Source organism: Portunus trituberculatus, chromosome 20 (genome assembly GCF_017591435.1).
Source record: "Portunus trituberculatus isolate SZX2019 chromosome 20, ASM1759143v1, whole genome shotgun sequence".
Classification (NCBI taxonomy): Eukaryota; Metazoa; Arthropoda; class Malacostraca; order Decapoda; family Portunidae; genus Portunus; species Portunus trituberculatus.
The window spans coordinates 14,281,627-14,309,289 of record NC_059274.1 but is presented as its reverse complement, the minus strand read 5'-3'; the positions used below and the strand labels follow the sequence as shown (position 1 = coordinate 14,309,289).

The following is a 27,663-nucleotide window of genomic DNA, read 5'->3' as shown; positions in this document are numbered from 1 at the left end:
ATCGGAAACCGCCTCCTCTACTCTATGCATCTATGTGTGTTTTTATCGAACGAGTGGTTATGTATTATTTTTTCTTGTATTGTAGCAAGTTATTGTAGAATCTTTTCTCTCGAGTCCACTTGGGAAATGTTTCAAAGCTGGAATATACAATGAAGATTGTTCTTGCTTTCCTTCTGTTCACTTATTCATCGAAGTTTCATGCACATTTCTGCTTTTCGTTTTCATGTGTTTTGGTAATATGGAAAGTCTCTATCATTGCCATCGTTTTATTTCATTTCCAGTTGTCATGCTCTTTCCTACCTTTCATCCATTTTAGTTATCATTTATTTTCACATACCATGCAAACTTCTCTCTATCTTTTATCTAGTTATCTATTTTTTTTTTTTTTTTCCCAGTGCTTTTCGAGGCATATGCTGCAGTTGTCTGAAACTCACACTGACAGATGACACTTTCGACTCGTTGCTCGCTCAGCTCCATTCGAATCAATTTTTCATTCGAGCTGAGCGTGATCCACTGCCTGGTATACGATTCTGTTGATGACGTGCTCGAGTTTTGGTGTGATAAGGATGAGGTGTTAGGGTTTAGCGCAGAAATACAGCTTTATATAGCTTACTGCATCCTTGAGCTATATTGTGAGACTCCATCAGTGTCTCTCTCTCTCGTTTCCTCCTCGTCTGTCTTCATTCTTTTTACTCGGTTCTTTCGTGTTCTCCTAAACTTTGTCTTCCGGCCACGTGTCTTCCAAAATAGTAATCGTTATCTTCATTATGGGCGTCAGTCTCTCTCACTCCTATAGGGAACAAAGGGTTTCCTCCCAGCCTTGCCTGAAATAGTAAGCACCATTAGCCTGTCAGGTTAATTAATGTGCCTTTCACTTTCCTTTCCGTCATACTTAATTTTCCTTCTAATCTGTGCCCTTTTTTTTTTTTCTTAAATGTAACGCGCCCTTGCTCTTTCTGATTACTGAGCATTTTTTTCCTCCAAACTCTGCGATATATTTCACCATGAACCCGAGAAAACTTTAATCCTTTAACCCATCAACTAAATCAAACTTGTGCAACCTGGTAGAATATAATGATAGGGCATGATAAAAGAGGTACCTATATTTCCAATCACCCAAAAATCCCAGGTAAAGTACGCCAGATTACTATGTACCTTCCTGCGCTCGTTAAGTTAGGAGAGGTCGTGAATAAGTAACGCAAGTCCGGTCCTGGAATTAAGTATAGGTGATCTAGATGGCTGGAAAGGCGCAGCGTAGATAGGAAGTCTTAAGTAATCCCACCACCAGTAACTAAGATTTGAGGAAGTGTGGTGTAGGAGCTAAGACTACCTGGCTGTTTATTATGATGCCTCCAGGGACTCTGCGGAAGCTTGTGAAACCCGCAGAATAGTGTGTGGAAGGCAAATACGAGCGAGATGTTGATAAAAGAAAGATCTGGACTTGGAGGAGGAAGTGTTGAGCGAGAAACCCGAAAGGCAATGTGTGGAAAGTAAATATCGTGATGAGGTCAAGAGAAGAGGAAGTTCTCACAATCTTTAAGAAAGTGGATAAAAACGATGCACGCTCAGAGTCAGCTAAAAGAGAAAAGAAATAAAGAGGAAAATACTGAAACATCACAATCAAGAGAATGTTGGATGTTATAAAATTGCTGAAAGACTAGTAGATATGTTTAAACGTTTTACTTTATACATTTAATTGGACACCAGTAAGAAACGCAGTGACGGTGAAAGACGGCTGAGTATAATGAGAGCTACATGGAGAGACAGATGCTTTGATATACAAGGCAGACGAGAGAGACCAGCAGAGAAGGTTGAGGGAAGCCTTTGTTTTTAAAGGGAATCATAGAGACTGATGATAATGATGGTTATGAAAATCAAGTTGTATATAATGAAAATATAATAAAAAGAATTGCAGTAGCTGGATTTCAGGAATGGGAATAGTTAATCTAGGAATTACACAAATTGATGATAATGATACAGGAATTCAGGTTCTATATGATGAAAACCTTAACAAAACTACCAATAATTGAATTTCTGGAGTGGGAATAATCAGTTTGAGAATTACACGAGCACAAACCAATAACAATGATAAGTGGTGAAGGAATTCAGGTTGGTCCAATGAAACCCTAAAAACTCCCTCCCTCTTCGGATATCAGGAATGGAAGCAGTTAATCTGAAGGATCTGTAGCATCGTGCCGGTAATGGTGGAGTGCGCGGCCTCGCCTATGCACGTATAGAGAATGGAGTTGTAATGGTTATGGCTCGCTATTACATTAACCTCCTCTTAGCTGCATCTCATGAATGCCGGCATGTATTTAATATCCCCCACAACACACACACACACACACACACACACACACACACACACACACACACAACAAAGAGATATCGTAATGCTAACATAAAACATACACTTGATATTAAATATTTCGCACGTGCTGAAAGGATATAAGAACATAAAATAAGAACTTGTATATATATATATATATATATATATATATATATATATATATATATATATATATATATATATATATATATATATATATGTGTGTATAGCACACACACATACAATCTCGTGCAAGCACACACATACACACACACAAGGGTTATTTTTGTAAACTATTTCACTTGGCGCTAAATTGCACCTCATTAGCCGCCGAATTAGCATTAGTGAGCAAGAAAACGCCTCGCTTTATGTAGAAATTCCACCAGAAAGGGTCACGTAATTAATGGTGATCGCAGCTGTGGATAATTTCCCGGCTGGAGAGTACTGGTGGGAAGAGAACATGTGGAGGGAGGCAGAGATGGAATTTTAGTGGAGTTTTGCCCCTCAGCTGTGGCGGCGTGGCGATGTAGACGCTGCAAGGAGCTCCGGAGGTGAGATGGTGCGGCTTAAAGATGTGCGAAGAGTAAGGTTTTCATAGGTAGGAGTACAATGAAATTCTAGTTAACATCATCGATTAGAGAGGAGCGAAATGAAACGGGAATACATCAGGAGGGCTTTCCAGTGATAGTCATGTGCGTTAGCCCCGCGGGACCTGCTAACGAGACTGCAGTGGTTGACGTGACACGCAAGACTCCTCTTCGTTCAGACTCACCAATGAGACCAAAAATAGGAATGCCTTAATGACAAGAGTCCGGAGCGTCATCTTTTCCTCTACTACTCAATGTAAAATTACTGAAAGGGTCGGAGCTGCGGTTATGAAAGAAGGTCGTGGTTTTTCATGATTCTGTCAAGGCAGGCAAGGCTCTTCGTCACGTGCTTGCCGCCTCTCAACAGCCTCGAGCGATCTGGCGCCGCGGAGGGGACACAGAGGCAGGCGGGGCGGCGTGGCGGGAAAGGGGCGCGGCGATAAAGTGCCTCAAGTCCCTAACGAAGGATGCCGAAGGAAGATACGAGGCTGTAAGTTGTCCTCCCGTACGCTCACAACTGGAAGGAGGACGGAAGGAACTGAGGCAACTCTCTTCGATCTTTGTGTTCCTCACGTGACTTCACCGGCCCAGAAACACGTGGCCTTCAAAGTAGAGTAAGCCAGCGGTGTCGTGTCACTGTTGTACTTAACCTCATCCACTCACACACACTCACTCATCTTGTAATCTCGAGTACTACTTAGCGATTCGAGGATTTGCGCACGCACTTGACACAACGTTACAGAATTAGCGTGATTTTTTTTTTTTTCGACTTTTGCTGTTACGAATGATTCAAGCCCCCTCAGAAAATGTGTACGAATTTTAATGTAATAATAGAAATAAGTGCCGATTTTAAACTGGGGTGAATGAGAGAGGGGGAACAGGGAGAATAGAAGGAATGAAATGTTTAGTGGATATTCTTCAGGAAATGCGTATAAATTTTTGTATAATAATAGAAATAAACGTCATTTTCATCCACTCGTACCTCAGAAGGACAAATTGGGAGCAGTGAGTGAGGGGAAGAAGGACGAAGTGCAAGAATAGCAAGAAGAAAGGAGATGTTTCTTGATTACTTTCCCTCGTTTGCGTCTTTGTTTAACGTATTGACCAAGTTTAAGGGGAGAGAGAAGCGTGTTTTCTGAAGTCACCCTCCTTGATTAGATTCCGGAGGGCGTGCTGTGGTGGACGGGAAATGTAACTGCAGCTCATTGCACTTACAGAATACAAGGTCCGCGCGTCAATAACTTTCCCTGATCACATGTAATCTTACCGTCATATTTTTACTGTTCCTCAGGTGGACGTGAGCGAGGTGAGGCTCCTGTCGTTCCTCCTCCCCGCAAAGCCTGGAAAATCGTCCTGGAATTCAATCTTTATAAGAGAAACCTTGTATTGTTTCACCAAGAATCACTTTGTTGAGAGAAGCATATGTAACGGTGACTATTTTATCTTCCCAGACTTAAAATATTCTTGAGGTAGCCTTGTCAGTAAGGTGTTTGCTTTGATATCAAGATGTATTGTTTCCATCTACGTGCTTCGAGTTGCGTCACCAGCGGGACAAAGGAGCTGAGAATTCTGCCAATGGGTGCTCACAAGAATGTGTCCTCCAGCGTTTTCTTGCTTCTTTGCTTTCTTTTCCTTTCTTTCATGGTGTACGTTAGAAAAAATTGAAGCGGTAATCAGGCGCGCACACAAGGCAATGGGAGGAAGGGAGGAGGAGGGGAGTGGGGGCTGTATGCCGTGTGGGACCCACGTGCTGCTCCAAAATACAGCCTTTCCAAGAACTTCTACACTAAGTTTACTGTTCCTCGAAGTTTTATTGTCCTGCAGGAGCCTCGCTATTCACAGTAGTGCTGCAGCTTCACTATTCAATGTCCCCCATCACCTTCAGTGTCCTTACTGACCCGTCATGTCATTAATAGGAGGTACACAGTCTGAAGGCACACTCAAAGAAACGCTCCCATGTGAGAGATCGGATTAGAGTGCATCAATAAACTCAATTTTCACGAGGGATGCTCGGTCTTGACGCCAAGAGCAGTGCAGGGGAGAGGAGAGTTGGGTTCGCTGCCTTGCTGGCTCGGATCGAGGCTCTTACCGACCGATAATTTCTTGAAAGCTTTTGTGTTCGTCTTGCTTAAGTGGATGGCGGTTATGTTTGCCAATGTGCCGGACCGGGCCATTGTGGGCGCGAGGCCTGCACGCTGGGGGGCGGCGCCGTGCCGTCTTGCCTCTATCCGCTGCATTTCCACTCCGTTCCGTAGGAATCTTTTCTGTCTCTCAGTGAGAAGCAAAGAAAAGACGGAAAGGAAAAGAAAGAAAAAACGCATGTGGACTATATATATTATCTGAGAACTTTCTAAAAATAAAGAATTAATTAAAAAAAAAAAAAGCCAAATTGTAAAAGCAAATAAAGAAAAATAAAAACCAGCATGACCTAATGCCCACTCCGAGGTGATGACCACGATGAGAAAAGCAGCGGCGTCCAATAGCCAGTGAGGAGGCAGGTGTGCTGGGCCGGGGCGCTGCGGTGTTGTGGCGTCTCAGGACAAAAGGTGAATAACCTGCCACGTGCTGAGACAACAAGGAATGGAGTGAGCACCGCGGCAGTGTGCGGCACTGTGCCTCTTCTCCCAGGTGCCACCATTCCCACATCTCCAGCAGGCACCCTTGTTAGGAGCCAGCAAGCCTCCCGATGTTTATTCCACGTCGTTCTGTATAATCTATGTCACTCACTTAACAACCTTGAAATGCAGTGCGTTTGCTGGTTCAGATTGCATTATTCAGCAGTGTTTTCATCATATGACAAACAAGTAGTGTAATAAAGCAACCCGTCCTCTGATTGTTGTTCCTCAAGTGGCTAAATCAGTATACCAAGCAGGAATGCCTTCAGGTGGAGGAAGGCCAGGCAAGACGTGACATCCTGCTCCACTATTATTCTTCCCATGTAATCTTGTGTGCTTCATGTCCATCACCTGACCAGTTTAGCGGGCAGAGTGCTTCCTGTTTGAAATCTCACTGAGCAATATTTTTTTTATAAAGTGAAAAGGAAACTAAATAAAGAAATGTAAAATGTTCTACAGAGATGTGGTTTTGTCGTAGTAAATGCCACTCGCATGTATTTGCTTATTAGACGAGAATTTGGAGGTTAATCTAACTAATGGATATTGCAACTTACTAAAGAGAAAGAAATATTTATACTAAAGCTCTCTATTAACACCCAAGGGAATATCGAAGTGAAATTGTTGTAGTCGTATTCGTATTCATATTGAGAAGAAAATCTAAAATGTTGCAATGATACTGGAACATGTTTAAACCCAGCCCGAGGCGTGCTACTTCACCCTCGCAGCGTTGTTTTCCATGTTCTTGTGCACACATATATATTTTTGAGTTCGTCGAAGTGCAGGCAAGTCAAGTGTTTAGATAAATAGTGATGAAATTGTCGCTACGTTTCACTGTATAAACATAAGAGGAAAAAATGATTCAGTGTGTGGAGCCTGCGTTTAATTCGTCGTGATGAAGAGCTTCCTTGTTGCAGTGATCAGAGGAGGTTAGCCAGACATGTGCAGCCTTCCCGGACAGACTCATTGAGGGGAATCAGACCAAATGTGTTTCTCCACCAAGACATTCAAGGCCAGTGTGGCGTGATATTGGCTTAACCCCTCCAACTATGACACATGTTCCCTCCAACTGTCACCTCCACGTCCCTCCAACTATCACCACACCTCCCTCCAGCCATGTTCTCTACAGCGTCCCCAAATCAGACAGCGATGGTTGGAGGTTGGGGCCCCGTACTGCAGTGGAATTATGAAGATTAATGATGTGTATGATGTGCCTTGATGTCCCTTCCAACAGGCGTCCGGAAAAAAAGGAGAGGGAAAAAATAGATAAAGGGAGATTGGCTATTGAAGGAGAGAATGATTAGATGTACAATCTGAGGATGAGACGAAAAAAAATAGCTTTCATCTTTGCTCCTGTAGTAGGTGTGAAGGTGACGGTGACGTGATGGTGGTGATGGTCGTTGTGATTATCATAACTAAGAAAAGAAAAAAAAGTCCTTCACATTTTTCACTGTCAGAAAACAGAAATTTACACATTTTGCTAAATTAACATATAAATGATAAAAGGCAGCTACGTATTAAATTAGGTGATAATTCAGGCACGGATGGCGCCGCTGTCGAGGCACGGCTCTGCTTCCTCCCGTGACGCAACAACAGCCTGGTGCTGCACGCGTCTTGGAGTGACGGTGACGTGCGGGGCGGTGCGTGAAGCAAAATGGTCTTTAATGTTTCCTGAATTAATGGCCTCGTTCTGATGAGCAAACTCGTGCCTGAGTCAGCACCGAGACATGAAAAAAAAAAAAGGGACAAGAAAACGAGTTTTTTCAGAGTCAAATGCTTTGTTATTTTTCCCGAATATGACTGAGGTAGATAAATATGTCCTTCATAACCAAACGTTTGATCGATTCAGTCCCGGATATGTGATTAAAAAAATTTCAGTCACTGTGCTTATTTGTGGAGTAAAATGTTTCACTGCATTGTCTGCATATTCTTGAACTCAATATATCCTTTTCATTAAACGTACGAGTGAGTGACGAAAAATATGTAACTCTAAAAAAGGAAGGAAAAGCGTTTGCCATATTTATGGAGTGAAGTTGTTCGTTGCATTTCCTGACTCAAAGGTTCCTCTTGTGATTAAACGTATGCTTGAGTCACTCCCGGAAAGAGGAATAAGAATCTCCTTCTCAGAAAGGAATGCGAAATGTGGTTACCATTTGAAAGGGACACGCTTGTTATCTCTGCATTACGAGGGTTGTTAGTATTACCTAATTAAAGGTTGATTCCTTCTCATGACTGAGTGTGTACCTGACTCAATCCCGGAAAACGAGACGAAGACGTATGACTTGACAAGGCTAAGTATATACACTTATTTGTGGAATATAATGTTGTTTGGTTAGATTTGGTCAATTACAGGTCTATTCCCTTTGACGACTTGACGTGTCTTAGTCAGATCCGGAAGGCGGAAGAAAGCAGAGGATCGTAAAGAAATTATTCCTTATCTCGAAGTGCCGTAAAAATGTTCTTAAATGTGTTTTGAATTGACAATTACGTTATTTTGATGACTAAGCGCATTGAGTCACTCCCGGAAGACGGAAGTCAAGAAATACAAAATTAAAGGAATCGCGTTTCTTAGTGAAATACAAAGGTTCATAAATGTGCCTCAGATTGAACGTTCTGTTCTTTTGATGACTAAAGAAAGGCACTGATGTGTTCCGGATGGTGGAGGAATAAATGCATTCAAGGAAAGACAGCAATCTGCACTTGGCTTCCAAAATAAATGATATTTTCATTAGGACTGCGGAGTAAAATTATTCTCGGTAACTCCTGCTCTGAGGCTCTTGTTTGTATGATGACGAGACGCAGCTGAGTCAGTCCCGGGAGAGCGCAACAATATTAGCGTGTGAAGAGGAGAGGAACACATGCTTATCGGACATGGAGGAAAGGGAATTTGTTTCAGGTTTGCGGAGTTAACTGGCTTTTACCGTGGGAGAATTAAGCTTCACCTCTTCATGGCTAAACGCATCCGAGTCAAGCCCGGAAGACGGAAGGAATAAATACGTCTCAGGAAGAGGAAAATGAGCATATCGTATAATTAGAGGAACGGAATTTGCGTCTTGTGCTTGGAGTCAAATTTAAATATTTCCTGCATTGAGTAAGTTGTTTGTTATTATCTCCGTATTTCATAAACAATTCCAGGAGAAAAAGAAACATATATTATATATATATATATATATATATATATATATATATATATATATATATATATATATATATATAAGAGAGGGAAGCCGACCAAGGGCAACAAAAATTCAGAAAAAGGCCCACTTAGTTGTCAGTCCTCTTGCAATACTTTATATCTGTATTAAAAAAAAGAGACTGAGTGTGTGCATGTCTTGTGTTTTAAGTTAAATGATACCTAGTGGATCCCAAATTAAGTGTCTTATTTTGAGAGTGAGATGTTTAACTTACTTACTGAAAAAAAGAAAAAAAGAATATAATGTCTGCATATAGAGGAAATCATGTGGTGCAGTGGGACCGCTCGCGCTTTGTGGGCCCCAGGGTTCTCAAGCGCACGGGTTCGAATCCTGGCCAGGGTCCGAGGTTAGGAAGGGCATTCACTCGGGGTAACGGTTCCCAAATGCCAAAACCAAAGTCCTCCTGACTTCTTTGTTAGGAGGCACCGTCCTAGCCATAATATAATAGGGAAACCGGACATAAAAACTTAGAAAATAAAAAAATCATGTGTGTATACGTCTTGTTCTTGAGGTTATTGGAACTTGCAGGCGTCACGTCCGTTTGTTAACTAGATGTATGTCAGACTCCTGTCCAAAAGGGTGAAACATGAAGGGAAAGATTATGTGCGTAAGTGCGTCCTGTCCTTGAAGTGAAATGAGTGTTGTAAATTAAGGGACATGTCTTTCCGATGAGTGATTGCATGTCCAAGTCGATCCCGCGGGACAGAAGGAGTATGACTGTACTTGTATCAAAGAGGGATATGTGATGCGCAGGTGTGTCGTGTCCTTGAAGTAAAATGAAAGAGTAAGTTTGAAATTAAGGGACAGATTTTTCTAATGAGTAAATTTATGACTCAGTCCCGGAAGAGGGAAGAGTGAGTGTTGAATCACCGGTGAATTATTAACTTTTTGGTGATCTGCTGTATATGAGTCAATTCAGGAAGGCCGGAAGAACACGGATGAAGTACAAAATACACACTTTGATATAAAAAAAAAAAAAACAGTAAAGGTCTGTCATTTCAGCTGGATCGATAGTTAATTTCTCCCGGTGACTAACTGTATATGAGTCAAATCAGGAAGCAGGGAAGACTCACCAATCTAGGGTGGAGGAAGGAATACTAAATATTTACCTCGACAAAGAAACAGATTGGCTCGCCTCGAATGTATAATTAATAGATCAATAGTTAATTTCTACCGGTGATTAAATGATAGGATGGAAAATGTGCGCCTCCCAAAAATATATGTCTGTCCTTCACCATATTAGTTAACAGATCAATACTTAGTTCCTGGTAGCTAACCGTATGAGCCAATCCAGAAACACTGATGAGATTTACAACCGTTGCGAAAGAAACTAAGATCAGAAAGAGAGAATAAAGAGAAGAAAAACACGATTCATATGCATAGTTGCGTCGCTCCTTCAATGATTCATAACAGCAATATAATTTCCAAAACGTCTGAAATTATTTAATACAACTGCAGCGGCAAGAAATACCAAGCATTATTTTTTCCTCTTAAGAATGAAAGATAAAACTCGGGTACTAAAACTACGCATTACTTTTCAGATTAAGGAAGGAAAAAAAAGAAGGCGAAGAAAAGACATAGAAAAAAAAACAGTACCGTCTTATTTTTCCACAATCAAGTCGAAGAGGACAAAAATAGATTAATGAAGAGGAAAGGCATTAGAGGCAAGACAAATACGTAGGTGAGCTCAATAGACCGTACATTCTATAATCAAATTAGCAGTTATGAGACCTCGAGTGTGTTTTCATCCGACGTACGAGGCGGCAAAATTGGAATTAGTCAGGTGAGAGAGAGAGAGAGAGAGAGAGAGAGAGAGAGAGAGAGAATCACCACATCATTCTATCCTTCACACACACAGAGGAAAATGATCTACAATGTATATCAATCTAATAGTTCCACACACCATTGCTTGCTTGCGTACAGTGTAAAATAGTAAGTGAATTTAAAGCTTATCCCATTAAAAGACAGAGAGGGAGCCGCGTTGGTGCCAGTCGCGAGTGTCACATGCACTTCCTCTGATTGTTGAGTTTGCAAACCTAATGTCCGAGGTTGTGAAATGCGAGGCTGGGTTATGCACGCGATTTTGTAGCCGTAATGTTACAGCAGATAAAAAGCCTTCCATTGCTGGGATGAGAAACCCGGCTTACTAAATAGTTTCCACCGCCTCATTAATTAACGAAATACCGGGATAGTGTTGCTCATTAGCTTCCTGTGGCATGATATGTTTAGCTTTATCTTACACTCCTTGTACCTCAGACCGGAACTGCGTGGGTTTGTGTGCTTGTGTGTGTTGTGGAGGCATTATGTGCATGTGTGCGTGTTAGTGTGTGCTTTTGAATGCGTTATGTTTGCGTGTTCGTGTGCGTGTTTATATGGGTATGTATGTGTGTATGTATGTATGTATACGTGCATGTAGTAATTAAAAGCTGTCAACACAATTTAGTAGATTTGCTACCTGAATATTTCGATAATACGAGTGAATTTCTTTACGAGCGAAATTTCCCGTATCACATCGCGTCCCAAGAACACCCACAGTACGCTGATCGGCGGGGACAGGCGCCAGGTGATGTATTAGCGCCGCATACCTGAGGGAGATGCCTCGCTTTTTGTACCTCGGAGTAATTGAATAGAAAATGACAGAATGGTGTTACTTTTATCATGGCAGTGTGGGTGTATCAGTGTGTGTGTGTGTGTGTGTGTGTGTGTGTGTGTGTGTGTGTGTGTGTGTGTGTGGGTGGGTGGGTGGGTGGGAGAGAGAGAGAGAGAGAAGAGAAGAGAAGAGAAGAGAAGAGAAGGAAAAAGACGGAAAAAGAAGGAAAGAGAATAGCGGAAAAGAGAAAAAACTAAGAAATCAAATCAAATTAAAAAGAAAGAGAAAAAAAGAAAAATAGACAATCCTAACCTCTTTTCCCTCACCACCGGAAAAAAAAAGAGAAAACAAAAGAAGATTAGAAAAGAAACAATCTCCTCCTATAATGACTCTCGCAAACCGGGGAAAACGCGGGAAAGAAAGCAACAATTCCAAAAATAAGTAAAGGTTATCGATTTTTTTTTTCCCTCTCACCAGTTACGACGTGCGAGGGGTCCCGGCCAAACACTACAGCAACCCTCAGCACTTCGACACGAGAGCAACCTTCGACACTGCCTCGCTCATCGTCAAGAGAGTAAGAATAGAGGACGCTGGAGTGTATAGTTGTCGAGTTCACTTCAACACAGGCCCTTCCCTCACCTATACTACCAACCTCACTGTTATTGGTAAGTCCTTTTTGTTTCCTTTTCCTTTTTCTTCCTTTGCACTGTGTTCTTTTTTTTCCTGTTCTTCTTCTTTCGTGTTTTTTGTTCTTGCTGTTCTCTCTTTGGTAATTGTTATTGATTTCTGTCTCTTTTTTCATGTCTCTCTTCCACTGTATTCTTTCTCCTTTTTTCTTCTTTCCTTTTCCTCTTCTTCCTCCTCTTCTTACTGTTCTTTTAAGTCTCTTATCTGTTTCTTCTTTCAACAGTGGGGTTTTTTTCCGCTTTTTTTCCATTGTCTTATAATTCAGTTTTTTTCTTTTTTCTTCCTTTTTCATTTTTACTTAGCTCATAGTTGATCATAGGTCTCTTCTTCCTCTTCTCTTTTCCTACCTGATCTTGTTCTTTTTTTTTTCCCTTTCAAATTTAAGTTTAAGTTCAGTATTTCATTGCCATAAAATTTTCAGTACATAAGTCACCAACACTATCAAGAGTAGGTATGGCACGGTCTGTCGAGGCTCCTTGGTAGACGAATTATATTTCCATCTATCTATGCAAGATGTAGCATAGGCAACAGTGAAGAGACAATAGTACAAGTATAGGTCACGAAAAAACACAATAACACACACACACACACACACACACACACACACACACACACACACACACACACACACACACACACACACACACACACACACACACATGCTGAATATACACACTAGCAGTTATCAATAGTCTTTTTTGTCCTCCCTTTTCTTATTCAATCTCTGCTACATTGACGTTTGAAAGTCCTTTTTCTTGTGTTCCTTCCAGCCTGTTTTTTTTTTTTTTTTCTTTCTCTTTCTTTCTTTTATTTTTTCTATTCTCTGTTTGCTTGGCTGTGTTGGAGACATGATTATATTTATCGTTTTCCTTCTTTTCTTTTTTTCTTTCCGTGTTTTTTCCTTTTCCTTTTACAACTGTTGATTTATCCTTCTTCCCTTTTTTTTCCTGCTCGTCTGTCTTCATCTTCTCCCATTTCTTCAACTATGCTAGAAACTTTACACTTATTGAGTTCTTTCACCTCTTCTTACACGATCTAGCTTTCCTCCTACTTCTCCTCCTCCTTCTCCTTCTTCTTCTCCTTCTTCTTATTTATCACCTCCTTCTTCTTTCTTTCTTTTCCTCGACTGACCCATGTACAACCTTGAAAGTCATTGGTGAATTGTTCTTCTTCTTCCTAGTCTCCTTCCTTTTCTCGTCCCTCCTCCTCCTCCTCTTCCTCCTCCTTCTCCTCCTCCTCCTCCTCTGGTGCCTCACCTTCAAGGGTATTGTTTCACAGGTACATTTCTTTCTTGCTGGTGTGTTTTCTATCTTCATTTTCTTTTAACTGTCTCATTTTTTTCTCTCTTTTTTTCTTGTATGTGTCGTGGCTTATGTGTGTGTGTGTGTGTGTGTGTGTGTGTGTGTGTGTGTGTGTGTGTGTGTGTGTGTGTGTGTGTGTGTGTGTGTGTGTGTGTGTAATTCACCACGGTCGTCTGCTGGTCACCCAGCCAGTCTTTCCCATTACGGAGCGAGCTCAGAGCTCATAGACCGATCTTCGGGTAGGACTGAGACCACAACACACTCCACACACCGGGAAAGCGAGGCCACAACCCCTCGAGTTACATCCCGTACCCATTTACTGCTAGGTGAACAGGAGATACACATTAAGAGGCATGCCCATTTGCCTCGCCGCGCCGGGACTCGAACCCGGCTCTCTCGATTGTGAGTCGAGCGTGTGTGTGTGTGTGTGTGTTTAAGGATTTTCTTTTGTTTTTGCTTTTTATGTGGTTGTCAATCAGTGTCGGGAAAGAGAGAGAGAGAGAGAGAGAGAGAGAGATTATGATTTTGCCTTTACTCATATTTCACGAATATTCAGTATGTATATTTCATGTGTATTATAAAAGTGTAGAGTGGATACGCAAAATTAATCTATGAACATTTGATTATCCCTCTATCTACCTATTTATCTATCTATCCATCTATCTATCTATCTATCTATCTATCTATCTATCTATCTATCTATCTATCTATCTATCTATCTATCTATCTATCTATCTGTACCTATCTATCTTTAACGTTATTCTATCCGTCTCCCATGTAATCATTGCCGTGTAGTGTGATGAAACAACTAAGGAATTATATAAAGCTGTGTTGTTGCTTTTATCTCTTGTAATCCGCTGCAATCTGTGTATTCATCTGGCCACCTTTAAATATATTAATGTATTTTATCTATCTGTCTGCCTATCTATCTATCTATTTATCAATGTGTCTGTGTTTCTATGTATCTATCTATCTATCTGTTTATCTGTATATCTACCTATCTGCTTACCTATATATCTATCTATCTATCCATTTATCTATCTATCTATCTATCTATTTATCCATCGACTATAAATCTATATTTCTATCTATCTACCTATCTATATATCCATCTGTCTATTCATTTATCTATCTATCTATCTATTTATCTGTTTATCTATCTTTCTCTCTATCTACTAACTTTTTATCTTTATACATGTCTATCTATCTTTTTACCTATTCAATTACCTACTTACCGATGAACCAACCTATCTTAACACTTACTTAGTCTGTCTGGTCATTTATCTCTCTTTTCACCCCGCCAGTGCCTCCGCGTCGCCTTGCAATCTATGATGACCTTGGGTGTTGGTCGGGCGGCGCGTGGGTCCCCTGCGAGAAGGCGACACACTCCGTCTCACCTGCAGGGCTCGAGGTGGCTCCCCGCCCCCTACCGTCACCTGGTGGGAGGCTGCCACGCCCCTAGATCTTAACATGGAAGTGCAGGATATCCAAGAGGTCAATAATTTACTGGTAGTGCCGAAGCTAAGCCGAAATGATCTCCACCGTACTTTTGTTTGTCAAGCTTCTAACTCTAACTTGACAGCGCCTCTGCTCTCGACCGTCACTCTTGATATGAATTGTAAGTATGATGTTGGTGAGTGTATGTAGCTCGATGAGGGTGGGAATAGCTGATTTTTAGTAGTGAAATGTGCATGACCACCGCCGCAGCTTTATTTGTCCCGCTTCTTATTGTAACTTGACACCGCCTTTGCTTTCGACCTTTTCTGGTGTAATTCTATGACTGTGGTATCTTCAGGGAGCTCCAGAAGGATGGAAATGGTTCATGGTTATAAGTAGTGATAAGGAGCAAAACGTGCATGTGACTAATTGTTTAAATTATATGTAAACAGACAAACAAACTTTTTTTCCCACCCAGACTAATTATATGTATTCATGCTGTTAGCTTTGTTGCGAGTTATATTTTTTCCTCTCTCTCTCTCACGCGAGTCAACACAAATATAAAAGAGGGACGAAGGGGATACGGATCTGCAACAATTATACCATCCCTCTATCATTTCTCTTTGTCGTGAACTGCGCAAATTAAACGTAGAGATGAAAGAAAATAAAATAGAATACAAGTAAAGATAAGGTTCTGTATACATTATCATACAGAGGCCATGTAGTCTCATCTCTTTGCTGCATCGTTTCATCTAGAAGTACACGCTAATTAAACCCTGAAGATGAAAAAAAATGCAGACAAAAAAGTGAAATACAGTTACTCAAGGAAAAATCATAAAAATAACATAATGAACACAACAAAATGTAAGAAAAAGCTAATTTGTGAGAAAAACTAATGCTTAATTTTCAAGTGCACTTTACCACCTCGACCCCACTAACTCTATTTCCTCGCAGTCTCGCCTCTGTGGATTCATTTGCTGAGTAGCCGGGATCCGATGAGCGCCGGGTGGCCCTACGCGGTGGTCTGCAACTCAGCGGGGTCACGGCCTCCAGCTATCGTCACCTGGCAGCTGGGCAACACCACACTCACCTCACACACGGAGAAGGTAAAAGTCTAGGCGGGGTTTTAAGATTGTGTCATTCTTTCCCTAAGTTTTGTCCCTTCGAGGCCTCAAAGTTTGGGTAATTATTATTATTTACCTTCAAGTTTTCTCTCCCCTGTAGAACTCAGAATTTCATGGCATTTTGTCCTGAAATTCCTGTTTTTTTTTTTTTGTGTAGTTTTTTTTTATTGATTCAGTACGTAATGTCTTGTACGGATGATGTAATACCCGTGGTCTTTTATTACTTCATTGCGAGCAGTAGACTAAAACACACGTTATGGCAGGAAAATTATACTGATTCTGCCTTTGATTGACGTAATAAGAGGAACAAGAGGGCGTATCTGCTTGTGCACGGTGAAATAACTCCGCTACCTTATTGGAGGAGAGCACGAAACATCATTTTGTCTTCCTCCACGTAGAAATTCCACCGCATGACGGTCCTTCTCCCGCCACTTAATCTTGCCTCGCCACCTACAGGTTAGTGATGACGGGAACGTGACGACCAGTGAGTTACGCTGGACGCCGAGTGTTCAGGATGTGGGGAAGGTGCTGTCCTGCCAAGCGAAATCCCCAGCTGTACCTTACCCAATACTGAAGGACGAATGGAAGCTGAATATCTACTGTAAGTGCTCTACGTTCGTGTTAAGTTAGGTTAGTAAATTAGATTAGGTAAGGTTAGGTTAGATATGTCTAAGTGAGGTTAGGTTATCTCGAGTTAGGTTAGGTTGAGCTGGGTTGGGTTAGGTTAGGTTAGATTAGGTTAGATTAGGTTAGATTTGGTTAGGTTAGGTTAGGTTAGGTTAGATTAGTATGGTTAGGTTAGGGTAGGTTAGGTTAGGTTAGGTTACATTTTAGTATTGTTAGGTTAGAACAGTAAGCCCTCTAAACATGTGGCATGAATTGGAGTATTGTTAGTGTGATAGTCTGAAAATTTATCGTGTTTGGAACGTCGAGATTTTAAAGGATATTTGGATGCATGTGCAGTTTTGATTAATTAAGGGTTTATGGTCTCGTGTGTGTGTGTGTGTGTGTGTGTGTGTGTGTGTGTGTGTGTGTGTGTGTGTGTGTGTGTGTGTGTTTGTATGGTGAGCGTGTTTGTTTGTATGAGTGTCACCAAATGATTCTTTTAAACCGACATCTGTAATTCAATTAATCAAACAGTCTTTACATAGCAACCTTTACAAATCACCTCATAACCTTTAATTTTCAACCTTTATTTGCTTTCTTTACCGCAAACTTTTACATGCACACCTTGACGCACACTCACCTCCCTTCGCAGATGTGCCTGTCGTGTCCTTGGCGGCAGGTCGTACAATAGACATGGATGACATAGAAGAGGACGACGATGTGTACTTTGAATGCTTCGTCAAGGCAAACCCGAGGACTTACAAGATGGTTTGGCTACACGAGGTGAGTGAGTGAGAGAAGAGTGGCGCGGCAGGAGTAGCTCAGGTTATAGAAAATGGGAACTGGTGGGATAGGGAAAGGGTTGGTGGGGTTTGGTGTTTCGTGCACTCTGCGATGCCTCCACGTGAAGCTGTGTTTGTGAGGGCGAGACAAAGGTGTTTCCGTACTCCAGCGTGGCATTATTAGCTCTCTCTCCACTGACTAATTAGCAAAAATGTGTATTCAGGTGTATTTTTGCTGCAGTCTAATTTTTTTAAAGCACGTATATCAACAACAAAGGGATTAAAAAAAGACGGAATGTATTTTCTCCCTGCTTGCTGTAATAACGGTGTTTCGGCAGTATTTTTTGACACTTTAGCCATTTCAAGCGATTATCTATTAAAAAGACTATCGTAGTATAAACCTTGACAATAGAGTATACCCAGAAATTAACTGAGGTAAGTTTAGGTAATAGCTTGGTGTACCGTTAAGAATCAGGACAGCGGGGAGAGATGCACCATAATGCACCATCCAATAGAAACTAATTTGAGGCGTAATCCACACTCTCATTGATTCTCCCGCAGTCTGAGGAGCTGCGCCACAACCCTTCGCGTGGCGTCCTCATCAGCAACCAAACCCTCGTCCTGCAACACGTGACCAGAGCGTCGTCAGGGAACTACTACTGCGTCGCCTCCAATATTCAGGGGGACGGTCACTCCAATCCACTACGTCTGAAGGTTAAGTGTAGGTACCCAAAGCACTTCCTCTGTCTTCTGTTGCTTTAGTTCTGCCTCTATCGTTTAGTCTCTTCTTCCCTTTCACATTCCTCTCCGTGCTAAAAGTCTTGTCGCTTTCTTCCTTGTCTCTTTTTTCTTATCCTCTCAGTCTCTCCCTCTCTCCAATTCCTCTCTCATTTTATTTCATTTCTTCTTCCCCTCCTACTCCTGCAATATGCTCTTCTCTATCTCAGCTCTCCTAATTTTTCCCTTTCCTCCTTCCTCCTGCTCCTTTTCCCAGACATCTTTACCTCCTTCCGTCCAATTTGGCGTTCAATCTAACCTCCTTCGTCCCAAGGTTAAATGTAGACAGCCAAATACTACTTCAGACTCACCTTTCCCTTTGCTCTTTAATCTTTCCCTCTTCACCTTCTTTTCTCGACCTTCCTCGCGTTACTTGCTAAATCTGGTTGATGATTGCAGCGAGAATGGACAAATGAATAAAGAATGACGGGATGATGAGGATTAATGGCGCGCTTTTTTGGGGGTTAATCAACGTTGCTTTGTGCTAAAGGCCATACGAATTTGCACCTGAAAACAACAAGGATGTAATACAGGATTTGATAAGGGAGTGGGCGTCAAGAGTGGGATGTCAAGAGGGCATGATTTTTTTTGCGTACAGGGGTAAAGAAGGCGTATCAGCTTAAGTCGTGTAGTAAACGAGGAGATTAGACATAAAAAGCAATTACGCCGTGGGGAGACTGTGTAATTTGTTGTGAGTTGTGTAAAATTATGTTCCGTGTGGCGAGGTGTGAAGGGAACGGCACGTGCGTTGAGTATAAGTATTGATCGAGTAGTGACCCCTAATGCCCCTAGGCTCATCACAATATAGCGTTTTTTTATGACTTTTTAACCTCACCGGAGCACCTTCGTATTTTTGTCCTTGCTTATTTTTCCCTCGAGGAGACCCGAGACTTGATCATGGAAAGAGAAGTAGAAAGATTGGTTCCATTCGCCGTGCAAATAAAAAATTATGTGAAAGGAGTGAATAAAGAGGATTTTCTATCTATATAAGGTGCTTTGAAGTAAAAAAAAAAAATAATCCGCATGAAGGAGAGCTAAAATATAGGCCATGTCCGGGAAATCAATTAAAAGACCGACCTCATCCAATTTTTATTTCCTTTTTTTTTTCTAGTGACGTTGTACTGAAAAATATCACCAAATATTCAGGGAAAGTAAAGTCAATGACATTCATCTGCCTGTTATCTCTCTCTCTCTCTCTCTCTCTCTCTCTCTCTCTCTCTCTCTCTCTCTCTCTCTCTCTCTCTCTCTCTCTCTCTCTCTCTCTCTCTCTCTCTCTCTCTCTCTCTCTCTCTCTCTCTCTCTCTCTCTCTCTCTCTCTCTCTCTCTCTCTCTCTCTCTCTCTTGCTACCCTTCAGTTCTTTTCTTTTCTCTCCTTTTATGGAGTACGGTGCAGATTGCTTTACGGTCACACCACACCCACGCTATACCCCAGCGGCACTCACACACACACACACACACACACACACACACACACACACACACACACACACACACACACACACACACACACACACACACACACACACACACACCTCTTACTCACAAACCCCCAGGTAAATTACACTCCAACATATTCGCCGCTAAAGTTGCTGTCTACGTGGGATGTCCGTGACTTGATTGTACATTACTAACACTACACAGTATACAAGGCGCTTATCTTCACCTCCAGTCCAGGGCGTGCTAGATTAATTCCGCTCAGGTGAAAATTTTCTGAAGTATTTTCCATGAAACCTTTTTAATTTTTTTTTTTTTCAAGGTGGGTACTTTCAATTTTCTAGATAGAAATTCTAGCTTATTTAATGCAGTGTTATAGAAATTGTGGAGGTTTTGAATCCTTTGGTATTTCTTTTATTTTTATCTTGTTCAAGTAAAGTAGTAAAAGGAACGTCTCGAGAAATACATTTTTTTCTTTCTTTTTTTTCATCGCCAGAACTTGGGAAGAAGGTCGTGAAATTGATATTAGCCCAAGAGCATTTGCGCGCTTAAGAGCTGCCCCGAGCCAAGCACTGCAATCTGAATTTTAAAGCCTGAGTAATAGGGCAGCGGTTTTCCCTCCCTTCTGCTGCTGCCTCGCCGTCAGGGAATATTTTTCTCTCAGGAATGCGGATTTTGTGTTTACGTTTAGCGATGTAATAACCAAAAGTGCATGTGCGTGTGAATTTGAGTGAATATCGATTTGTCCGGGTGTGAGTGTGTGTCAGGATGTGCGTACTATATATATATCCCAACGCTTCCACTAGTGTACAACTGTGGCTGTGTATACTCAGGAATGGTCTGTGTGTGTGTGTGTGTGTGTGTGTGTGTGTGTGTGTGTGTGTGTGTGTGTGTGTGTGTGTGTGTTTGCGCGTTTATCCCATTGCTGCCACCAGTATACGATTTAAATTGTGTGTACATAGGAGGGTGACGGTAGTGGTTGAGGTGGTGAAGAGTTGGTGGGCGTAGGAATTACTGTTTCACGTGCCGGAACACAAATATTTTTAAAACCAAATGTTGCAAGTGCATTCTTTTCTTCACCAGACGCGCCTCTTTGCACCAACACGCATCCGGTCTACCACGGCGCCGCCAGGTACGAGCAGGTGAACATCCCGTGCCAGGTGGAGGCATACCCAGAGCCACACGCCTTCAAGTGGACCTTCAACAACAGCGGCGAGAGTATTGACATAAGTGAGGTGTGTGCATGAGTGAGTATGGATGTGCTTGTCTCGCCTGGGAACACATACACACAGGCCACAGTCAGTAACTACCTTTTTCTCACCTTGAAAATTACAAAGGGAAAAAGAAAAAAAAACAATACCACGTTATAGAGATATTGAATGTAGATAAGGAAGCGTCAAACTTATGATACATATTCCTGATACCAGAAGGGAAAAAAGACATGATTATTCCTCAGTGCAAGACATAAATCTAGTTGGAGATGGACACCCAATACACAAACATACCTGCAGAAAAAGATTGAACACAAATTCTGACTCGTTGTTTTTCCTGCTGCAGGAACATGTGTTGGTGGAAGGCGCCCGCTCCACTGTGAGCTACACGGCCAACACGGAGCTGGACTACGGCACGCTACTCTGCTGGGGCGTCAACTCTGTGGGCCAGCAACGGAAGCCTTGTGTCTTTCATGTTTTCCCAGCGGGTGAGTGCATTGGATACAGTCAGAGTTGACGCTAAGTCCATACAATATTGTTCTCTTGGATTTTCATGTATATTTTTCTTTTTTGCTTTTTATATAGAGAAGGAAGAAACATATATTTTGAAGATATAATCGTCATTTAACATGATATTACTATTAAAATAAACTTAAATATACCCCTGGTTTGACTCTATTTCTATATGATTTCTACTCACAGTAAGTTTCAAGCATAGTTCCTTATCTTCAAGTCAAGCCCTCATGTTCCTCCAGGCCATCCTGACCCTGTGCACAACTGTTCCATGTTCAACCTATCCATGTCCAAAGTCAACGTGCGCTGCGTGGCGGGCTTCGATGGGGGACTACCGCAGGATTTTTTGCTGCAACTGCGGTACCACGGCCAGAAGCGAGTGTTGGCCAACGTGACGAGCAAGGTGAGTCCTGGTGTGTCATTCTCTAGTGCATTACTCTCCGTAAGTAGGTTTATAGTTCAAGGAAATAAAATTAAGTAATTCGGAAGGCCATGTGAAATAATTAAAATATAAAAAAGCACGGATATTAATATTATACTTTCAACATTCACAGGACATTTCTTTTAACACAACAAAATGTTTAGTTGTCGGAAATACCTTGCCAAACGTTAGGCAAAATATGCTATAATATTAAATTCTATATTCCCTCCACATCAAAGGACTCAAAGAAAACCCAATATTGCATTGCTAAGGTCTGCAACATTTCATTGAAAAGATGCTTACGTAAGGGAATCATGAAAAAAAAATATGCAGGGAATACGAAACAGATTAAAAACAAAGACAAAAAACCTAACATTCACTGGGTTCTCAAAAAAAAAAAAACTAAATAGAACTGAGTCACTTCCCGAGATAAACTGACTTGGAACGCAAAAGATTCTGGCAGCAAACTTCCTAAAGTCCAACATCCACTTTGCTTCACAAGTAATGCAGAGGAAATATAATTCTTCCTCAGGTGCCAAGGTTCTCCGTGACCGGCATTCCACCAGGGCGGGTGCTGGTGGGGGCAGTTTGGGCGTACAACAACAAGGGGCGCGGGGAGCCGGTCACCATCCGACTCTTCACGCTGAAGGATCAAGCCGAGAAGCGGACAGGTCAGTCACGCCCTCTATCTAATTCCCCTGTTGTTCAGAGCCGCAGTACCTGGTGAACCTTTGAGTGGCATGTTTGTACCCTTGAAAGGACAGACCTGCACGCACTGACACACACACACACACACACACACACACACACACACACACACACACACACACACACACACACACACACACACACACAGTCTTCTAATCTCAAAGTATTTATACTCGACGGTAGGTATATAAGTATAAAGCATACTAGACTCGCGATGTGTCAGTAACTTTGTAGGCAGTGACATGTATTATTAACACTTGAAGATCGGATCGAGGAAGGAGACAGAAAAGAGACAGGAGATAACTTTTTCCCTCAAGTTTTCTATGCTCCAAAAAGTTATTAAAGTGGCGTTTCTTCAGGGACCGTACTTCTGTAGCGAGGCACTACGGACCCAGCCATTTGAAAGGAATATCTAGTTGCTTCTCTTCTCCTTTTGATAGCAGAGGGACGCAGGACCACCCTCTGAGTACTGGATTATCCCTCGGACTGTAAGGATTGTAGGACGTCACTGGTCGCAGACTTTTATAGATCTCACGTCCTCTTTCCCTCTCTTTACCCTTTCCGGTTCTCATATTCATGATATCGAGGTTCTATTCCTTCTATTCTCCTGTGATCACTTAAGACAAAATTTACCGCAACTTTCATTAAGGAATTCAAATTTAAGATAAGTTCTTAATGGTATATTCGCTTTTTTTCCCTCCGTCGACAGGAAAGTTACCGTGGTAGGAAAAGTATTAGGACCAACTAGTTATCGAGCGGAAGTGTGCTGAGCTGCGGGGCGTCTGAAAGGACATTATTTACCTTTGGCCGACACTAGGACTGGGAGGGACGACTGGCTGGCTAAGTTAAGTTCTCCCGCCTCGGGGATGGTGGTGCGAAAAGTTGGTGATTAGTTCTCTCTCCTTCTTCACGCTAGCGGCCGTGAAACCCTCCCCTCCCTCGGACCCTCCCCCGGGACCCCTGGCCGTGCAGCCTCTGGTGGCGGTGGTGTCTGGGGCTGTTGGAGGTGTCGTGGTGGTAATATTAGTGGTGCTGGTGACTGTGAGGTTGTGCCACGGACGGTTGGGCCGCCCAGACCCCAGGCGACAGGCTGCAGCAGACGCCGCCGTGCCTAGTGCCACCCCCTCACCCCCCACAGGGAAAGGTATTGACTCCACCGCCCTCATGTCTTCTTTCCAGCTTTATTGTGTGTATGCCTCTCTCTCTCTCTCTCTCTCTCTCTCTCTCTCTCTCTCTCTCTCTCTCTCTCTCTCTCTCTCTCTCTCTCTCTCTCTCTCTCTCTCTCTCTCTCTCTCTCTCTCTCTCTCTCTCTCTCTCTCTCTCTCTCTCTCTCTCTCTCTCTCTCTCTCTCTCGCTGTGTGTGTGTGTGTGTGTGTGTGTGTGTGTGTGTGTGTGTGTGTGTGTGTGTGTGTGTGTGTGTGTGTGTGTGTGTGTGTGTGTGTGTGTGTGTGTGTGTGTGTGTGTGTGAATCCGAATGTACACGCCTTTAAGAGATAAAATTATAAAACTGCAATTTTGTTGGGAGATCCATATTTTTGGACCTCGTGACTGTGGAAAACATTCATTAAAAAGACAAACTTTATAACCTAAGATATACGAACTGAATGGAGGTCGTTGTAAAAGGCAATATTACATGAATGTTGCAGCCCAAAAGTTATTCGTAAGCACTAAACCATGTGTGTGTGTGTGTGTGTGTGTGTGTGTGTGTGTGTGTGTGTGTGTGTGTGTGTGTGTGTGTGTGTGTGTGTGTGTGTGTGTGTGTGTGTGTGTGTGTGTGTGTGTGTGTGTGTGTGTGTGTGTGTGTGTGTGTGTGTGTGTGTGTGTGTGTGTGTGTGTGTGTGTGTGTGTGTGTGTGTGTGTGTGTGTGTGTGTGTGTGTGTGTGTGTGTGTGTGTGTGTGTGTGTGTGTGTGTGTGCATTTACCTTTCCACTCTTCTTGCACTCGACGGCTCACAGACTCGGCAGCGTGGGTAGTGGGCGGCGTCCGTACAATCAGCTGTCCCTCCCTGGCCGCTCCATACACGCCCATTCCAGGCACGCCGCGCCCTTCGCCCGAGCAGGTGTACCAGGTGAGAGCTGAGGACATGAACTGAGGCGGACAAGTCATAAAACACAAAGGGTGGCTGAAGAGGGAAGGTAGGAGGGAGGGAAGGAGGGAGGGAGACGGGCCAGCAAAGTTTATTCAGTAACTGATTACGTATGAGTCACTCCGCCTGACTCGAACAACTTTCCTTTAATTAACTTTGTTCCCCATGGGTGCACAGTACGGCTATGGCGCAAAGGTGGAGTCGTGTGCTGCCCTGGCGCTCAGTGGATCCGTGCCTCACCTGCTACCTCGGCCTCACAAGGAACACGAAGAGGAGCACAGCGTCATTCCTCATCCACCCTTCCCACCACACCATTCTGGGTCTGACAGCTCGAGGGGGAGAGGAATAAAGCGCCACGATCCCGCCAGAAGGTCGCTTCCGTCTGTAAGATTAGAAGCTCCGCCAGAGGATAGAAAGACGACACTCTTGTTTACACCAGGACACGAGAGTTCCGTATGAGGTGAGTGCATTGTCCCCACCAGGTGTTGGTAAGTGATATTCTATATTTATCTATCTGCTTTTTGGTGTTCATTGATCAGGCCGTGAATTGACAAGGGAAATCTATAACTGTATCTCAGGCGTCAAGGTGTATTGGTATTTGGTTGAACTTTCTATCATCTTCAATATTTTCCCTTCACATTCTCAGGATTTTCTAAAGCATGAGATTATACACTCTATCCTCGTAACGCAACTTTAAAGGGAACGAAAGTAGAATGTTAAAGGCGAAAGTTAAGCATAAACAGCTCCTTTTCTCGTGAGTTGCGTCTAAATAACACGCGTTGATCTTTTGCAGACTCTACCGACTTGAAACTTGCGTCAGTCGTCAAGTTTCACAACCGTTTCTACACTGAAGACGCTTCGTTCAAGAAGGCGTGAGGGGACAACCCGCCACGAGTCAGCCTCCAAGATGTGCTGCTGTAAATGTTAATGTTCCCAGTTTTAGACGGGAAGACAAACTAAGATGTACTTTGATATGTTTCTCATAAAGTATCCATTTTTGTAACGTGTGTCCAACGGAGTGGAGAGCGGTGTGTGTGTGTGTGTGTGTGTGTGTGTGTGTGTGTGTGTGTGTGTGTATGTGTGTGTTTGTGGGTTTGTGGTTCGGGCAAAAGAGCAATTTTGCATACAAATTTAAATAACTAAGTCAATTTCAACTTTTCCCATCATATCACTTTGGTTTTTAAAATATCGAATGACTAAGTCAGAGATATTTGTTTGCTTCGCAGTATATTTCCTTTTCTATAATCCACGCATGAAACATTCTGGTCGCTTTTGTGTTTTTAAATATTTCATACTTTTCAAATCATTGCGGTACCTGCCTATCCCTTTATAGGCCGTGCATTTTGTATACCTTACTGCAGCGATAACTGAGTAACTGATAAGCACCAGGCAAAGCGATCTCACTCACTGCTGCGGGAGATAACAAACGTTGCCCCGACTGAATAGAGAAGCCAGTGATATGACCAGACTTTTTGTGTGACGGAGGGGGGAGAGAGGGACACACGCTGCACGGTTGTACGATCCCGTCTGTGGTGCGCTGATAGTATTTCTGTGACGATTTAATTAACAACAGATACTCAACAGTTAATAAGAAGCCACATTTCCGTTCTAATTTCCGGATCATTTTGAGAGATCCGGAAATGGTATTAAAAATTGCTCGTTTCCTGATCTGTATATATGTGTATATACAGATGTATATATATATATATATATATATATATATATATATATATATATATATATATATATATATATATATATATATATATATATATATATATATATATATATATATATATATATATATATATATATATATATATATATATATATATATATATATATATATATATATATATATATATATATATATATATATATATATATATATATATATATATATATATATATATATATATATATATATATATATATATATATATATATATATATATATATATATATATATATATATATATATATATATATATATATATATATATATATATATATATATATATATATATATATATATATATATATATATATATATATATATATATATATATATATATGTGTGTGTGTGTGTGTGTGTGTGTGTAGGATTGGTGTCTGGCGTCAGCTGGCACTAGTAATCCTCCTTTTTGGTATACAACTGTGATAAAGACGATTTATTTACGCTAATACCGATAAGCGTTTTGTAATGTAATGTATTATTTTAAGCATATTCCCTTTTTACTTACTGTGCTCCCGATACCAAAGAAAGAAACTACCAAAGATTAAATTGATATACTTAGGCTTGTTCTCTCTTTATGTTTCCCGTCTGAAAATACGACTGATGTGAAGGTTTTGTTTCAGAAAATACAGACAAGAATTGTAACAAAAGTATTTGAGGGTGATACGTCTCATGCATGTTAATGAAATACGAGGATGAGTATTGTGAGTGTTCAAATTGTGTTGTGTTGTGCTTTGGTTTGAGATGAAGCAGACAGACAAATGCATACATACAGACAAACAGACAAACTGGCAGCTTTAACTATTCATTTATTCATCAAGACTTGTAAATGAACACACAAAACCCAAATAATGGAATGTACAACAAGTTTTCTTCGTTGTTAATTAAGTGCACTGCTGCCCGCCAATCCGCACCCTTCACACCACTTCATCATGGTACTAAAGAGACACGAACCATCGATACTTCATTACACCACACCCATAAATTCACACGAAGATTCATTAATACATATTGAGGAAGTGTTATTATTATTCTTAACGGACGGGTGGTAAGTATTTTTTTCCGTTTTCTCTCTTTCCCCGCGTGAGGTAAGATAAATGAGCCTCGTTTTCCTCGGGCTTTTTGACGGTGCTATTTCCCTCTTGAAGCTCCCGGGAGGTCACGTGCAAGATGTGGGAAAGATGTGGCGTGATGCAATGCGGGTGAGGAATGCAGGGGGTCAGTGTTCCCTCGTCCTTTAGGTGTAGTGGTTTAGTTCCTCACCGTCCCCCTGCACCTCCAGTCCCCGGTCACCTCCAGTATTCACCCCCCTTGTCCTGACAGCAACGTGCTATTGTTACCACACACCCCAAACACCACTTACACTGAAATATTTCCCTCTTCATCCTTCTCCAGTCTCCCTCCTATATAGATCTCTCCTTGCTCCTCTACTTGTTCCAGTGTTTCTCTCCTCTTCCATCACTGTTTCTTGTCACTTCCTTCTGTGTTCATCCACCATCCTATTCTCCTTTACTCTTACTTCTTCCTCC

General features: G+C 41.9%; 1 protein-coding gene across 1 annotated transcript in view; it reads left to right on the top strand.

Annotated features, from left to right (window-relative positions):
• Positions 1–26,075, top strand: part of LOC123506472 (nephrin-like) — a 142,753-nt gene extending 116,678 nt beyond the window's left edge. Inside the window, 15 exon segments of the mRNA XM_045258583.1 lie at positions 11,790–11,977; positions 14,605–14,655; positions 14,658–14,918; positions 15,692–15,843; positions 16,318–16,462; positions 17,120–17,250; positions 17,811–17,970; positions 20,544–20,695; positions 21,018–21,159; positions 21,427–21,587; positions 22,138–22,276; positions 23,230–23,457; positions 24,269–24,381; positions 24,577–24,859; positions 25,193–26,075. Coding sequence (XP_045114518.1) covers positions 11,790–11,977; positions 14,605–14,655; positions 14,658–14,918; positions 15,692–15,843; positions 16,318–16,462; positions 17,120–17,250; positions 17,811–17,970; positions 20,544–20,695; positions 21,018–21,159; positions 21,427–21,587; positions 22,138–22,276; positions 23,230–23,457; positions 24,269–24,381; positions 24,577–24,858 — 2,305 coding nt within the window. The 3' untranslated portion in view covers position 24,859; positions 25,193–26,075.
• Positions 26,076–27,663: the final 1,588 nt, after the last annotated feature.